The 17,192-nt window shown below is 42.6% G+C and overlaps 2 protein-coding genes across 5 annotated transcripts in view; one reads left to right on the forward strand and one right to left on the reverse strand.

The window, feature by feature from the left end:
* Nucleotides 1-6,045, reverse strand: lins1 (lines homolog 1). The gene is made up of 6 exons (XM_082539933.1): nt 5,645-6,045; nt 5,481-5,570; nt 4,014-4,146; nt 3,142-3,732; nt 1,781-1,964; nt 1-1,521 (listed from the first exon to the last, which is right to left on the reverse strand). Exons 1-6 carry the CDS (start codon nt 5,999-6,001, stop codon nt 789-791), a joined length of 2,088 nt encoding a protein of 695 aa, XP_082396059.1. The 5' UTR covers nt 6,002-6,045; the 3' UTR covers nt 1-788.
* The window catches only part of asb7 (ankyrin repeat and SOCS box containing 7), a 23,096-nt gene continuing 11,430 nt past the window's right edge, over nt 5,527-17,192 (forward strand). The window contains exons 1-2 of one of the 4 annotated variants that reach the window (XM_082539952.1): nt 6,554-6,813; nt 7,491-7,587. The gene's annotated coding sequence lies outside the window, so the exon portion shown is untranslated. The other 3 variants (XM_082539953.1, XM_082539955.1, XM_082539954.1) reach the window with 3 other exon arrangements.

The raw sequence follows: 17,192 nt of genomic DNA on the forward strand, positions 1-17,192 counted from the left end.
AATTGTGGCGGCTTTTGCATGGCTTAGCCATTTTAAGCTTATTTAAGGAAATGAGACAACAATTCTAAAATGAAAATAAAAAATTATATCTACTAGCAAATATGGGGTTTTATTCGTTCAGCGCAGCCAAAATAGCACAAAAATTAAAACTCGGAATGGCACAAAATGTGGTTCTCTTTGACAGCCATAATCGTAGAGCAAAACTGCTTTACAATAAAAAAAAAATAGCAACTCTGGGAGTGAATGGTAAATGGACTTTAAGGCACTTTTCTATTCTATCTGTGCACTCAAAGCGCTTTATAAAAGCTGGGACAATTCCTGAGTCAGATCATTCTGTATCCAACATTTAGACCCTGATGAATGCATCTGTGAACAACTTTGGTATCTTTCAAACAAACTGGATCAGCCAGGGACCAAAACACCAAAACTTCCTGAGGTACATCCACCCCGGTGTGACATTAAAATTGCCTTCTGAGAATGCACTTAAAAGTCCTCTGCTGCCACCCTATGGTATAGCTTCAGAAACAATTTGACGTTTTTTACTTAATGACATGATAATAGTAAGACATGGTAATATTTTTTAAAGACTGAGCACTAAATGTAACACTGTCAATGAAATAGCATTTGTACTTAGAAATATAAAACAATTAGTGAAACACAAAATGTAAATACAGATAAAGGGATGAATATTTATAATATCGACAATAATATTTTTATATGTGCAATAGCAGGAACAGGAAGTGCACACCACATCAGCAAACAAACAAAATCACTGAAACTAGTGATCCTCATGATTTACTGCATTGTGACAGGTGTGATTTCTGGTAACAGCTCTCTACTTGCGCTAGGAGCTTTAAGAGTGAAGAAGGGTTATATGGGAAGAGCTTCTTTGTGTGCAGCCTCGTTACCACCTCTCTAAGCTGTGACAAACAATGGACTGCTCTGACTGATATTTCACCTGTAAGCTGCCATGACAGAGATGCCATGTTTGCATGTGATGGTTCTTCACTCTGCAACACTGGCTGTAATAATCCTTCCGGTCTTGGACTCAGTAAAGCTGTTGACTTATATTGTTTCCCATTCAAGGCACAGACAGATTCCACTGTATTCTCAGAATCAGACTCATCAGAAGTATCATACTCTACAAGGCGAAGCTCTGAAGCCATACCTAGCCTTCCAGCTGGTGGAATAACACAGGAACCAGATTCTACTTTATCTGGCTCTCCTTTACATTTCAATGTTGACCTATCGGCGCCTAACTTCTTCTGCTGTGAAAGACAACAGTCTGACATAGTGATACGTCCACATGCTGCAGCGAAGCCCTGCCAATCATCTCGGAGGCATTTCAAGTACTGCACAAAGTACTCCAGGAAGCAGGTTTCAGCTGAGATCAGAAAGTCTAGGAGGATGCTATAGTCAAAGGACATGCTCTGAAGCAGAAGCACAAAGTGACAGTGAGGGTTAAAGCCAGATGCACAGGCCGTCTCCAGCACTGCAAATTCATCCATCCCAGACATCAGTCTAAAAATGAGAGAAAAATCTAATTAGAACATATCACGTAAACACTAACAGCTTATTTGAATTTTTCTCTTCTGGTAAAGTGAAAGACAGTGAAGTATCAGTAAACAGTGACAGAAACACACACATGTATATTTTAAATCTGAATACTTTTACATGTGTAGAAGTTATCTTTAAGCATCTTTAAAGATGGTAAACTAACATCAGGACCTCTTTACCATTATAGTTTTTATATCATACCCAAATCTGGTATCTGTTTTACCTGTAATGAAGAAATATGTAGAGCAGAGCTTTAGCTGCCTCCATCATGTCATCATCCTGTTCTCCAAACAGCATGCTGATCCAGCAGCAGAGATGAGTGACCTCTCTCTGTTTGAACCTGTACTGTCTCAGGAAGCCCCACAGACTCTGCATGTATGCATGAACCTCTGTTGCAGTCTTCACTTCTGTGTTGAGAAGATAATCATACGCCTAAGCCACAGCAGAAAGCATATAAAGGCTTTTAAGATCATTGGTAAACTTCCTGGGTGAAACCTGGCCTGTTTAGAGAAAGCGATTAAAGGTAAAGACCCGACAATAATACAAAGAAAACTGCAGCAATCAAACAACCTCCTTTGAGTAAACATTTGGCGACAGTGGAATGGAAAAACGAAACTCTTTTCAAAAAAAAAAAAGTAAAAGTAAAGTGTGCGTGTTAGTCCCCCATGGGGAAATAGTTCCTCTGCATTTAACCCATTCACCCAGTGAAGCAGTGGGCAGCCACCAGTGCAGCGCCCGGGGAGCAGTGTGTAGGGACGGTACCTTGCTCAGGGGTACCTCAGGGTAGCCGTTCAGTGGAGTCGAACCCCCGACCTTCCGATCATGGGGCCACTACTCTACCTACTGAACTATCCCTGCCCATTGGAGGACATAAAGGACGAAACCACCGTCAGAAACTCCGCCAGGGAGGAGCAGCCATCTGCCGCATAACCAGGTGTGGGTGATGGCAGAGAGCCAGGACAAAAAACATTTTATTTATTGATATCTATTGTCCACCTGGCACTTCGAGCTTCTCTCCAATTTATCACACTCAGTTCAGATAAAATAATTACTGTGGGTGACTTAAACATAGATGCAGCTTCAACTCTGCATTTAATCTGTTATTGAACGGCTTCTCTCCAAATGTAAAAGGACCCACCCACCACTTCAATCACACTCTGGAGCTTGTTCTGACATATGGCATAGAAACTGAACATTTAACAGTTTTTCCTGAAAACCCTCTTTTGACTGATCATTTCTTAATAACTTTAGATTTACAATCATTGGCTACACAACATTTGAAATATCAAATGTCATTTTCAAAGCATTTGTCATCCAGATTTTTGTCTTTGATTTGACTGGTCAGGGGAGAGAACAGACACTGAGTGAAAACATTCAGCATCTCTTTCATTGTTTTTCCACTGAATGTGCTGCTGAGATTTCTGAGTGAGGAAAAAAACCCAGTACTATCACAGTTATCAAAAAGAAGAGCTTCAAATGATTTGTTTTTAATTTAATTGGTTTAAAGTTCAGCAACATCTTTAATTGTACTCATGCAAAAATGATAGATCATCAACCACGCTGGTATTTCTTTTTAATTCTCACCTGATCCTGCAGCTGTTTGGATGCAAAGCTCTATGGACTTGAGAATAATGAGGCTGACAGCTCTCAGCATCATGCAATCCCAGTTCTGAATCTGATCTCCCAGAATGTGCCTGGTTCCTCCAAAGAAAGCGCCAGACTGCATTTGAATACTCAGTAACCAATTGTCAGAAGCTGCTTTTAACACAGTCCGAGCTAGAATGCTCATATCAGAGCTCCAGTTTCCACACGTCCTCCCTGACGCCACATCGCCTGAAATCCAGTCCTCTCCAGCCTTCTGGAGGACTGCTCTCTTTAGAAGAAGCAGCACTCTCTTTTTAACATAATACTCTGAGGAGCAGCAGATGTTTAGGAGGGCCAACGAGTGAAGGTGGGTTACTCTCTGACTCTTCAAACGGACACCAGCTCCACATACCAAACTAGAAGAAGTCAGCACCTCAAGCAGGTCTAGCAGTAGACATAATGATGTTCCCCAGTGTGAGCTTCTGGTAAAATCCACTGAATGCTGTGACATGTGTTTCTTCTCTTCAGGGAGCAGTTTTGAACATAGAACACTTAGAGTGAGGTCAAAACCTACCAGAAGTGTCATGAGCTCTAATGGAAGGAAAAAAAAGGCATTCAAAATGTGAGAGTAGACAAAATCAACCGTCATCCTGTAAGCATCATATCTGCCCATATCTTACCCCAAGGAGTTAGCCTAGCTACAGAACAAATGATTTCAATAAACTCATCTTTCAGTAAATTCATTTAAATGTTCAAAATCTTAAAATGTTCTGGCTGCAGTTTCTACAATTTTCTGTATTTTTGTTACCATTATAGCTTAGATATCGCGGATTTTGGACTCCTTGAAAATGAAAATTACTAACACCGTTTACCTCGATGAGCTCCTTTAAGAAGTTTTTTGGAGACTTCAGTCAGTGACCACAAACAGGCATCTAATTCAGCACCAGGCCACGGGTTCTGAAATGCTTGTTCACATTTCCTCTGCCAGGCAGGACTGATAAGTCCCTAAGAAATTTAAGCATACAAGCACTCAAATTCAATTTTAAACTGTCAAATCACAACAACAGTCACTTCAAGGTGCTCAATACTGAAAGGTAAAGACACTAAAATTTTACAGAGAAACCCTAACAGATAACCTCCTATGAGTAAGGACTTGGCAACAGTGGGGAGGAAAAACTCCCTTTCAACCTTCATTTTAAAAGGGAGTTCCTTTCCACTGTTGTCCAACCCGTCAGAACCAGGTCGCGGCAGCCATCTGCCATGACCAGTCGGGCGGGGGACCAGATAAAAGACATGCTGTGAAAGAGCCGTTGATGGTGAGTAAAAAAGAGTAAGAGAAGGAGAAACGCTCAGTGCATCTTGAGAGGACCCCAGCAGCCTAAGTCTACTGCTAAGTCCTACTAAGTGTGGATTCAAGGTCACACGATTCAGCCATAGCTGTAAGCTTTCAGAAAAAGGAAAGTCCTCAGCCTAATCTTAAAAGTAGAAAGGGTCTCTGTCTCCCAAATCCAAGCTGGAAGCTGGGTCCACAGACAAGGTGCCTGATACCTGAAGGTTCTGCCTCCCATACTACTTTTAAATATCCCAGTAACCACAAGTAAAGCTGCAATCTGAGAGCAAAGTGCTCCATTGGGGTGATATGGTACTATACATCTTCCTGATGGCCACAATAAATGATGTGGCTCTTTGTTGTTTCACCCTGGATAGTGCTTCTGACACTTGGTCTCCTTCCCTCCGCTCAGCGTACAGTCTCAGAGGGCTAGATGCATAAGTAAGAAGCTTCATTGTCTTGATGTCAGTGGATTTGATCTCCTCCTTTGGGTGTAGGTGGCGATTGCCTTGATCTTGTTCTTCCCATTCACCTACTTCTCAGGACCTGCCTTACTCGCTGGGTTGTTGTAGCTTTCCTAGTAGCCTTTTCATGGTTCCCAATTGGCTATTTTCAGTGTGTTGCCTTCTGATAGACCTTAGAGGATTGCAGTAACTACCTTTCCTCTCTTTTTTTACTATTAGGGTTCTGCTCATCTTGTGTAGCTCTATGAATTCCAGGTTCCATGTGTGAGGTTTTGAGTCATAGGCTTTCTTGTAAGTCCAGGTGGTGCACAGGCTGGCCAGTCTGGTCTTAGTCGTACAACCTACCAGTTGCTGAAGTTTTACCCTTTTACGTTATTTTAAACGTTGCTTTTTTCACCATTCTTAACATTACACACAATGAACAGTGTTGCATATTTTTTAATAGTATGTGATTTACAGTAGGTAGGCTAAAGCGCTTCGGTCATCTCAGAGACGGAAACAAAAAGTCGTTGCTGAAGACGAATCCCCAAAGAATGACTACTTACAGATTTGCAGATAAGGTAAAAAACACAGTTTGATGCCGTCTTTGCAGCCAGATGTGAGATAATGTGGTCCTCGGCTTGGAACCGCTTTACCTATGGAAAAGGTAATTAAATCAATTATTAAGATAACTTTACGTCTTTACTCCCTGAGCAGTGGTAGCACTTACAAGGTGCGTGATGAGATCCATGTCTTCAAGCAATACTTTTAGGACCTCCGCATAATAAAACCTAACGTCTGGATGCAGCCCCTGAGACGTCAGATTGGAAGAAACCCTCCCGAGGAAAGACATGCACATGCAAGTCAGCTCCGCACTGTTTTCACCGCAGTACTCTGAGGGGGAACCTTCTCTGCCTTTCCCGTGGACAGGTCCACAAAAGCCGGAATATATTACGCCCGCTACATCGGCAGCATTTTGGGGGGGATACGATCCCGCAAGAAAGCATCTGTACGCTTCTGTCAAACAGTTAAAAAGCCCTGTCATTACGGACAGGTCTTCGTCTTTACAACTCATATTGCCCTCCATTGCGCGGCTACTTCCGCGTGGATCTCCCACGTGATATACACGGAAGTACCCCTACAAAATACGTGAAGCATTACCAAAATAAAACAAAAAAGTCTAATAAATGAAAACACAACTTTATATTGTTGTTGTTGTTTTTACATTGTGGGGAATATATAATAGTGAATATAATACTAGCACTTTATTTACTACAATGACCATGGATTTATATAATGTGTCTAGTTTCAGAAAGTTCATTCTGTCAAACTGGACGTTTTCTGTAGGAGAAAGGTTTCTTCATCCAAACCACTCCTTTAATCTCAGCTGACTGCAGAATAATGATGGAAACTAGCTCCACTGACTAACAATGGGCCGTGAGGTTAGTTTTATGATCATTAATCTGCAAATTGATTAATCAGAATAGCATCATCATATATGCACGTTTCCTTGCCTTTCTGATTTATTTTAAATTAATTGCATCCTAAAATACAGTTTCATACGTCTGCTTTGCAAATGGTAGTTCTTGACGTGCTTGGGGCTGTGGAAATTATACTTATATTGTGAAAGTCTGCAGACGGAAGTGTTATTGTTTTTGCTGATGGAGTCACGCTGGTGAAGCTCTTCGCAGACACTCTTTGATTAAGTCTTAGTGTTGAACAGTTAGATTATTCTTGTCATTACCTACAAAGATATGGATAAAAGTTTGACACTAGCTTCTTTGTTTGGTATTGTATTTGTGCTGAAAGTAACGGAATAATGCAGCTTTGACAACTTCAATCGTTCCGTATACCTGAAAGCTGATTGGCTCAGTTACACGTCGGTTCAGCGTCTGACAAGTAAGTCTTTGTTTTATAGAGCTGCTGTTTTGTCAATAAAGGCGTAGAATTCCTTTTAATATCCACACGCGCTGTGTTTGGGGGTTTATTTCTACCCAATTATAATAGTGTAAAAAGTCAAATGAAGCCAAATAAAATTAAAAACGAGCGAATGAGTTTGTTAGCTTTCTGGCTAACTAGCTTCAGCTAACCTTCTAAGAACGTACAGCCGTAGACCATGGGTTATTCTAAAAGGATCTACTGTCGTTACACTTTCTGGGGTGGTGGAAACGAGCTATCTTCACCGCCGAGCTTTTGTAAGTTATATCTGTATACTTGTGTGTGCTTTGTATTATTGGTCATGTTAGCAAATAAAGCCACGGTGATGTCTATTGTTTATCACAAACGAGTTAAACTAACGAGCCAAACTTTTAAGGTAATGACAGATAGTTACGTTTTCATTCATTTGCAAAGTTTTCCCAGGTTGGCTAAAAAATAGTGTAATTAGTAAGTTTACCTTTGGGTAGTGTATATGCATATCATTATTTTTTTGTATTTAACTCTCTGGTTGTTACTATTGTTTGGCTGTTGTGGTTTTCAGCAATAAATGGGGTGTATCCATAATCAATTGACTCTGTCCGTTAGCGTTCACAATACTCTTCATTGCCTCTAATCTCTTTTTGATGACTGTGCCACAGGGAAACAAATTCTCAGTTCTTCACAGTGTGCACCAGTACATCTGCAAAGCAGCTCTGATATGACTAAAAGAAGCCTATCTCTTCAGCTGGTCCAAAGGTACATTTTAATATCTAAAACATTAGCTTTTGTTTCTTTTCTTTTAACATCAACATAATTTCTCCCAACAAGGAAACCAAAAAAACTTGCTAGACCTCTTCATCAAGTAATGGTTAAGCCTTTGTTAGCTGAAGCAAAAAAGTGACTGTCTCTGAAATTCCACTGTTGTGCCTGAACATACGTCAAACATGTACATTTTCAGATAACTTCATTTATAATTACATTTTTGGGGGGAATATATACAACTTTTATAGTTTTGCCTCTATATTATTTAAATTCCAAGTTTTCTGCTTTTTATTCAGTAAGACTGAATTAAAGAAAATTAATAAATTATAGTTTTTACTCCTAAGTTCTGAATGTCGTGGAGTAAAGATTTGTTTGCTGCTTTATACATTATTTGTGCAATTCTGAGATCAACCAAATTTTCAAACTGTTAATAATTTAATAAAAAAATGATTTGATGGTCTTTTGAAGTGTAGCTCAGGTGGTAGAGCACCTGCTAATCAGAAGGTTGGTAGTTCAATCCTCGTCTCTCCAGTCTGCGTGCCAAATATCCTTGGGCAAGATGCATCCGTCAGTGAATGCGTGTAAATGTTAGATAGGAAGCTTAGATAGAAACAGTACAGTATGCTTGTGTGAATGAGGCAAGTTTTGTAAAGCATTTTGAGTGCTCAGAGTAGAAAAGCGCTATATAAGAACCAGTCCGTTTACCATCTATACTCCACCACTCTGGATTTTAAGTCAAATGTGTTCAAGTGCAGACTTTGAGCTTTAAGTCGGTGTTTTTTCAGAGTTTGGATTAACTGCTGAGAAATTTAGGGTGATGGAGGGGCTGGAGCCTATCCTAGCTGCAGTACAGTAAGAAGCGGCTTACACCCTTTTCTTGTAGTCCCCTGTTTTTAGCTGCTCAAAATTAACTGGACAGTTGACTCCAAAGCAGTTTCATTGCCAGATGGGGCTTGTTTCCTTGCTATGTCATCACAAATGAAGCAGATGCCTGAAGTTGACTCATAGAGCTGATTTTGTATTTGTAGTTTTGCATTTTTGAATAGAAGTCTCAGACAGATGGCAGTGCACACAAGGTACACCATCACTAGGCTGGGAAAAAAACCCACAATAAACCAGAGAGAGATGGTAAGAAATTTGGCAGTGGCCAGTGGCAGTGGTACATCCTTAAAAACAATTAGTGCACTAGCCAGCCAACACCGAAAGACCATAGCAGACAACTAATGTGCCAGAGTTATTTCTGTAACAACATTGTTCACAATATTTCATCAAAAACACTCTACATGTGTATCAGTGTCGACATCTAGAATTTGGAGACCCCATCAATGTACACTGTATCAATACACATCATCAGTGTTAATACAGAACAATTTGCAGACTACTCAAGAACAAGAAGATCACATTCAACTTTGTCAGAATCAGCTGGAAAGAAGCTGTATTTTTAGACTCATAAAACAAAGATTAACTTTAACCAGAGCGATGGGGAAAGTATTGAGAAGCAGGAAAGCAGCTCAAGATCAGATGGGCTCCTTTCCCATTAGTACCTGCTCGGTTTGATTCGCCACGACTCGAATTGGATTAACTGGTTTTCCATTATAATAGAGTACCACCTAATGTGCGTTTTCATTGTCATAGCAACGCGTCCAAGTGTCCTGTGACGTAATTAATATGCAACACAAACACTACAACAAAGGTGGGTGTTGAGGCAAGAATACACCTCCTGCTCAGTCTGTCGCTTTTCGGCAGACTCTGGGACCACGGCATTGTTTTTTCAGGCAGAGCGGTGTAGAGATTTTTGAAGGGGCGGGTACTGAAAGTTAAAAAGGGGCACATGGGACCAGGGTGAATAACAACAACCCGCATTCTTCAAAAATCTAATATGGATTCACATCATTTTATATCACTGTTATCAGGCGGGGACAAGGCAAAGCAAAGGTAGCCTATTTCTTACCCGATGGGTACAATGTTGCTGTTGAGGTGTTGCTGCTGCTCCTGATAGTACTGGAGGGCAGGGCTGTGTTGATCTGACACTGTAGACTAGAGCAGGGCGATATGGCCAAAAATATTTATCACGATATATATTTGAAAATTTACGATAACGATATAACTGACGATATAATTGATGCAAGACAAAATACAACTCCACAACATTACTAGCGCAAAAAGACAACCTTCCATTTATTTTCACTTAAACAAGAAGCTGGTTTTTATGTACATTAAAGCTTTATAAAAATTTAACAGTGCAAATGCAAATTCCTTGCTGAAAGTTTAACCAAAAGGCATTTCCAGTAGAAATGGGCTGACATATCCTGAGCATAACCATGTATAATATCCACTGAAGTTAAAAAGAGGTGCTTTGCAACATTAAACTGCAGTGTGCAGTACGCATTTTTCGGACCATAAGGTGCACGGGATTATAAGGCACATTAAGCGAAACAAAGCAGTCAGATAAATCAAACTTTATTAAACTCATTCTTCTTGCTTCCTCCACTTCTGTACCATTGATTCATTAATGTTGAATTCTCTGGCAGCTGCTCTATTCCCATGTATATTAATGACTGACCTCGTATTGTGGATGGATTATCTCAGTTGTTCTCCTGACTGAAGTTTGGTCCGTTTACAGCATCCTGCCATGCGATTGCATTTGTCTCTAACCATGAAGAACCTTCACGTTAACTTTTATAAGTGGAAAAGTGTTAGTGTTCGTCCTCCAGCTTCACTGTTTATGTTATGCTAACATAGCTGTGTCGCTAGCGATCACGTAGCACATCATTATATACCAGCTAGCCCAACTTCAGTAACCCTACAAACGTCACTGCTGTTTAGTTTCCTGTCTTCATTTATGTTGGAAGTGATAGCAGAGCTGTACGTTTGATTTTTTTCAGAAATCTCTCAGTCAGAACATGCTATATCATGCTTAGGTAACTAGCGAAACTAGCGAGCTAACTTCCGCTAGCTTCCTGCTAACTTCTAACTCCGTTAAATGTAATAAATTTTGTTTTCATGGATGCCTGGAAGTTAAACTTCATAGTTACACCTGGTAAAGCAGCAATGCTGATCGTTTTATTAAAGATGAAAGAATTTAGACAGTTTTTAACGCTCAGTGATGCTGCAGTGTTGTTTGACCTGAAGTATACGGAGTTTAGGACCCAGATCACTCCCAGATTTAAGAGCATCTTAGTCCGACAATAACAACGGCCGCTTGCATGTTCTGCAAAAAAATGTGCTTTGTTGTGTATCTGACAGACAAATGTAACCCATATCAACTACTCCCTGTCACATGACCCACGTCAGCTGATTTGAGGTCCCTCTTCTGATTGGCTCCTCCCACGTCGCGGCAACTCTGAAAACCGGCTGTGGAGGGATACTTCCGGGTTCGACTCCTGCTGTGGCTGTGAGCTTATGGCATTTAGAACGGTGTTGGAAAACAAAGCGTTTTCTCCCCTCAATTCATCTTTAAACTTTAAACTCAGCGGTCAGGTTTTTTTCCCCTCTTTGAATTGATCTTCTTCATATTGAAGTGGCGAGCCGGTAGGACCATTCTTTCTTTTCCCCCACTTAGCCGTCTTTGGATTACGGACATATTTCCCCCTTGTATGAAGCTGGACCCTAAGGAGGAATACCTTAAAAGTGAACTTTAAAAAGAAAAGGACCAAAAAAAAGGACTCTTAGCAAAAGGACTCTTGCACAGAAAAATCACAGCACTGATTTATTATTTAATTGTGGACATTTACGTTGTGTGTTGTGTTAATTATTTTGTTCCATTTCCCCTTTCCCCTATTTATTCAATATATTTTTGGTACAAGACATTGCAGTTTTTGGTCTCATCATTCACACCATCTGGGCTCCATAAAGAACTATTTCTTCTGCGCGTCAGTCAGTAAATTCATCCATTGACATAAACTAGTCCTTAAATAACTTAGCGTTACACGTGGCGAGCCAGCCAGGAGCCTGATGGGTGAATGAGTGGGCTTTTTTTGTGTTATTTGATGTAATTTGATATTCAGTATTTTCTGTGGTTTTGATAAGGTCCGCGACAAGAAAAAATGAAGTTTATTCAGGAAAGTGGGGTCAATGTTGCACATTCTGTCATTGTTTCTGGTGCCACGAACACTGAGAAAGATGAGGAAATTCTTGATTATTTGAAACAATACGGTCGTATAAAAACGGTTATTTTCGTGGATGACGCAAATAGTGTTTTTTACAAAAACCTGATCGTTGAATATTGTGATAGTTCTGCGTTAACTGCTCTTAATACGGTTTTCCCATATACTCATCAGTCAAAGAATCACTCGGCTTTGACTTTTTGTGTAAGATCGCTTGCCGCAGAATGCACAGCCACAGGAGGAGTCAGGACCCCTGCAGATTACCTCGGGGAGCTCAAGCAACTTGCACGCCGCAGCGGCAGGGATTTTCCAGATATTCTGCGGGAAATGATGGGACAAATTAGTGAGCATCTGGAAGGAATCGAACAAGACAGTGACTTAGAGGGAGCCTCAGTCCAAATTGTGGAGCCTGCATCATCTCTGCCTGGCCAGCAGGGGTCGTTGTCTGGACACTCCACAATCCCCGAGACAGCTACCAGCAATCCCTCACTTGACCAACAAGGGTCACTGCCACATCCACAAAGATTTTCACTGTCACAGACTGAAATGAACCCCCCAGAAATACAAAAAGTAGTGGTGGAGCATGTTGTAAAAACAGACACCGTACCTGCATTCAGACTTCGTCCTTTCTCTGGGAAGATCCCCAAACCAGCCAACGAAACAGATTATGAGACCTGGAGATCTCACATTGAACTGCTGTTAGCAGATCCAAATTTGGCACCTCTACAGATCACTCGTCGCATCCTTGAAAGTTTGCTACCTCCAGCAACAGATGTTGTGAAAGGGCTGGGCTCAAACACAATTCCATCCATCTATTTAAAAGTGTTGGATTCTGCTTTTGCTTTAGTACAAGATGGTGAAGAGTTGTTTGCTCAATTCCTGAATACGTTACAGGACCCGGGTGAGAAACCCTCTGCTTTTTTGCAACGTTTACAACTCGCATTGAACACTGTGATGAAAAGAGGTGGTATCTTGTCTTCAGACTTCAACAAACATTTACTCAAGCAGTTTTGTCGAGGATGCTGGGATAGCGATATCCTAAACAAACTACAGTTGGAGAACTTGAGGAGCGATCCCCCATATTTTGCAGAGCTCCTCCTACTGCTTCGAACTGAGGAGGGTAGACAGCTGGCCAAGGAGAATCTCATGAAGAAGCACCTAACTGCATCCAATCCTCGTGCCGCTGTTCATTCACAGAGCACATGTGCTTGTAGCCATTCAGACACCAAGGCTATTAATGAGCTGAAGCAACAGATGCAGAAACTGCAGAGTCAAATGGCTGCTCTTCTCTCACAGAAATCTCAATTCTCCAAGCCAGCACCACCTCAACTCAGATCAGCACAACCAAGACCCTGCAGCAGTGCAACCAGTTCCCGGCCTAGAGCAGGCTACTGCTTTAAATGTGGAGAGGATGGGCACATGTCAGCAGGATGCGCCAACCCTCCAAACCCGACACTGGTTCTGAAAAAGAAGAAACAACTTGAAAAAAGACAGCAGGCTTGGGACAGCAATCACAAATCGTCAAACTAGAGGCAGCCTCTGTGGAGGGACAGACGGAGGCTGCAGTCGACCCATGTCCCAGTTACAAGCAGGATGGACATTCCATCACATTGCCTAAAGGACTCATTGGAACCAGAAGCACAGCACAGGTCACGATTGGAGGAACTGTATTCAACTGCCTGTTAGACACTGGGTCTCAGGTAACCACCATCTCTCACTCCTTCCACCATGATTATCTTTCTGACCATGAAATACAACCTCTGAAAAATCTCCTGGAGATAGAAGGAGCAAATGGCCAAGCTGTTCCATACCTTGGTTATGTGGAGCTGAACGTCACTTTCCCTCCCGACTTCTTGGGTTCCACCACAGCTGTTGACACACTTGCCCTGGTAGTTCCTGATGTCCAATCAGCTCAACAGCCGTCAATACTGATTGGTACGAACACTCTGGACTTGGCATATGAGAAAGCATTCTCAGACCAACAACCCTCCATTCCAGCGCCACATGGATACAGAGCGGTGCTGAAAATCCTTGAGCAACGATACAGACTGGCCAACAGTAACCATCACGGAATCATCAAGCTGCACACTGACGGACCACAGACCATCCCAGCTGGAAAAACTGTTGCCTTGGAGGGGTTAATTTGCGGACGCTGCCTCCAGGCCGAGAAGGCTGTGTTGGTGGAACATCCAACTTCGTCACCTCTGCCAGGTGGCTTAATGGTCCCGTCTTGTGTCATGGATTTCCCTTCTCACCAGCCATACCACTTACCTGTGGTAATCTGCAACCAGTCTGATCATGATGTAACCCTCCCAGCCAAAGCCATCATTGCGGAGATCAGTGCCATTCAGTCTATTCAGTGTCAGGAAAGGAGTCATGACAGTATGCCTCCTAACCCTGTGACCTCCGGGTTCAACTTCAACTTTGGTAACTCCCCCTTAACACCGGAATGGAAGAGTCGTATTACTGAGAAGTTAAACGCCCTCCATGATGTCTTTGCAAAACACGACCTTGACTTTGGGAAAACCAACAAAGTGAAACATCAGATCAAGCTCTCTGACCCTACTCCCTTCAAACAGCGCCCAAGACCAATCCATCCTCAAGATCTGGATGCGGTGCGCCAACACCTGAAGGAGCTGGTTGACTCTGGGGTCATCAGAGAGTCAGAGTCACCTTTTGCATCACCCATTGTCGTGGTGCGAAAGAAGAATGGGAGTGTGCGGCTCTGCATTGATTACCGGAAACTAAATCTGCAGACCATCAAAGATGCATATGCATTGCCAAAGTTGGAGGATACTTTTACAGCTCTCTCTGGATCAGAATGGTTTTCAGTCCTTGACCTTAAATCTGGTTATTATCAGATTGAAATGGAGGAGGAAGACAAGAGCAAAACAGCATTTGTATGTCCACTTGGATTCTATGAGTTCAACAGAATGCCCCAGGGAGTCACAAACGCACCCAGTACCTTCCAACGACTAATGGAAAAGTGCATGGGAGAAATGAACTTGAAAGAAGTCTTGGTCTTCATTGACGACTTGATTATTTTTGCACCAACGCTTGAAGAGCATGAGAGGAGACTACTGAAAGTCCTTCACCGTCTGAAGGAATTTGGACTCAAGCTCTCAGTTGAAAAGTGCATGTTTTTCCAGAAATCCGTTAAATACCTGGGGCATGTTGTGTCAAAGGATGGTGTGCAGACAGATCCAGATAAAATCGAGACACTTAAGTCCTGGCCGATTCCAAAGAATCTTAAAGAACTTCGCTCTTTCCTGGGTTTCGCAGGATATTACCGTAGGTTCATCCAAGGCTACTCTAACATCGTTAAACCTTTGCATGACCTTACTGCTGGATATCCTCCATCACAGCGGAAACTCAGAGCCACCTTCAAGCGAGAGCAATATTTGGATCCTAAGGAACCACTTGCCAGTCGCTGGACTCCTGCATGTCAACAAGCCTTTGACACAATTATCAAAAAACTCACGACAGCACCAGTACTTGCTTTCGCCGATCCCCAGAAGCCTTACCTTCTCCATACAGATGCTAGTTCTACTGGGCTAGGAGCTATTCTGTACCAGGAGCAACAAGGACAAAACCAGGTGATTGCTTATGCGAGTCGGGGTCTGTCGAGGTGTGAGTCCAAATATCCAGCTCACAAACTGGAATTTCTGGCTCTCAAGTGGGCTGTTACGGAGAAGTTTCATGACTATCTCTACGGCACCAACTTCACTGTCATTACTGACAGCAACCCACTCACCTATCTACTTACCTCTGCTAAATTAGATGCCACCAGTTACCGTTGGCTCTCTGCTCTTTCTACATTTTCATTCAAAATCATGTACAGATCTGGTAGGCAAAATCCAGATGCTGATGCTCTCTCTCGCAGGCCACATGGAGAACTCTCCAATGACCAGATGTCCCAAAAGGAGAGGGAGAGAATTCTCCGATTTGCCCAACATCATCTGGATCAGTCTTCCTCAATTTCCATCGATCAACACACAGTCAAGGCCCTTTGTGACCGGCAGCTCGTTTATAGTACGGCTGAAAAGATGTCCACCACCGCACTCATCCAGTCACTAACTGCCCATGCCGACAGTTTGCCTGACAGCTTCGTCAACGACACTCAGTTTGCACCTCCTGTTGTTCCTCAGCTGACGAATGCTGAAATCGCTGAGAGACAGAGGGAAGACCAGACCCTGAGGCATGTCATATTGCTGCTAGAGACTGGGGAAAGCCCACCTCCCGTCTTGCGGGATGAACTCCCAGAACTGCCCCTTCTACTCCGAGACCAACATCGCCTGGAGCTCCAAAACGCCATTCTCGTGAGGAGGAGGCAAGTTGGGGACCAGCTCTATCACCAGTTAGTGTTACCTCAGAAATTTCGGGCTGAAGTACTGTCAGAACTGCATGACCAGATGGGTCATTTGGGCATCGAACGTACTCTTGACCTCGTACGTCGAAGATTCTACTGGCCAAAAATGGCCAATGATGTGTGGAATAAAGTGAAGACATGTGAGAGATGCACCAAACGAAAAGCCTTACCTGAAAGAGCGGCACCCCTGGTGAACATTCGAAGTTATCGACCTCTGGAACTGGTTTGCATGGACTTTTTATCACTGGAACCCGACAGGAGCAGAACCAAAGACATCCTGGTAATAACAGATCACTTTACCAAGTACGCTGTCGCTGTCCCCACTCCAAACCAAAAAGCAAAGACTGTCGCCAAATGTCTCTGGGACAGTTTTCTGGTTCATTATGGTATCCCAGAAAAGCTCCATAGTGATCAAGGACGAGACTTTGAGTCACGCACAATAAAAGAACTCTGCAAAATGGCTGGAATTCACAAAATAAGAACTACACCATACCATCCACGAGGAAATCCAGTCGAGCGCTTTAACAGAACACTCCTGAATATGCTCGGAACACTCACCACAGAAGAGAAAACTCACTGGAAAGATTTTGTTAAGCCCTTGGTCCACGCATACAACTGCACCCGGAGTGATGTTACTGGCTACTCACCCTATGAGCTCATGTTTGGTCGACAACCTCGCCTCCCGATTGACCTGGTCTTTGGACTGCCTGTGGACGGCAATCAACTGACTCATTCGCAATATGTCCAGAACCTGAAGTCAAATCTAGAAAAGAGCTACAAAATTGCCATTGGCAATGCGGAGAAGCTCATGGAAAGAAACAAGAGCCGTTTCGACCAACATATCACCCCCTCTGAACTGGACGTTGGTGACAGGGTGCTGGTACGTAATGTGAAACTCCGAGGCAAACACAAAATCGCAGACAAATGGGAACCAGACATCTATGTGGTGGTAAAAAGAGCAGAAAATCTTCCAGTGTACACTGTCCGACCGGAGAACAAATCCAAACCGATTCGTACTCTACACAGAGATCTCCTATTACCATGTGGATTTTTGCCGCATTCCACTCGAACCAACCGAACAACTGTAAAACCAACCAGGAAGCAGTCATTCAACCCTTCTGATG

Source organism: Aulonocara stuartgranti (assembly GCF_965226115.1).
Source record: "Aulonocara stuartgranti genome assembly, chromosome: 1".
Classification (NCBI taxonomy): Eukaryota; Metazoa; Chordata; class Actinopteri; order Cichliformes; family Cichlidae; genus Aulonocara; species Aulonocara stuartgranti.

What these genes read in the sequence shown, in the direction of transcription:
- lins1 (XM_082539933.1), bottom strand. Translation starts at nt 6,001, where the DNA reads ATGGAGGGCAATATGAGTTGTAAAGACGAAGACCTGTCCGTAATGACA. An exon ending in TTTACCTTATCTGCAAATCT is followed by an intron (nt 4,147 to 5,480) that starts GTAAGTAGTCAT and finishes TAAATTTCTTAG; the next exon opens with GGACTTATCAGTCCTGCCTG. An exon ending in TACATATTTCTTCATTACAG is followed by an intron (nt 1,522 to 1,780) that starts GTAAAACAGATA and finishes TCTCATTTTTAG; the next exon opens with ACTGATGTCTGGGATGGATG.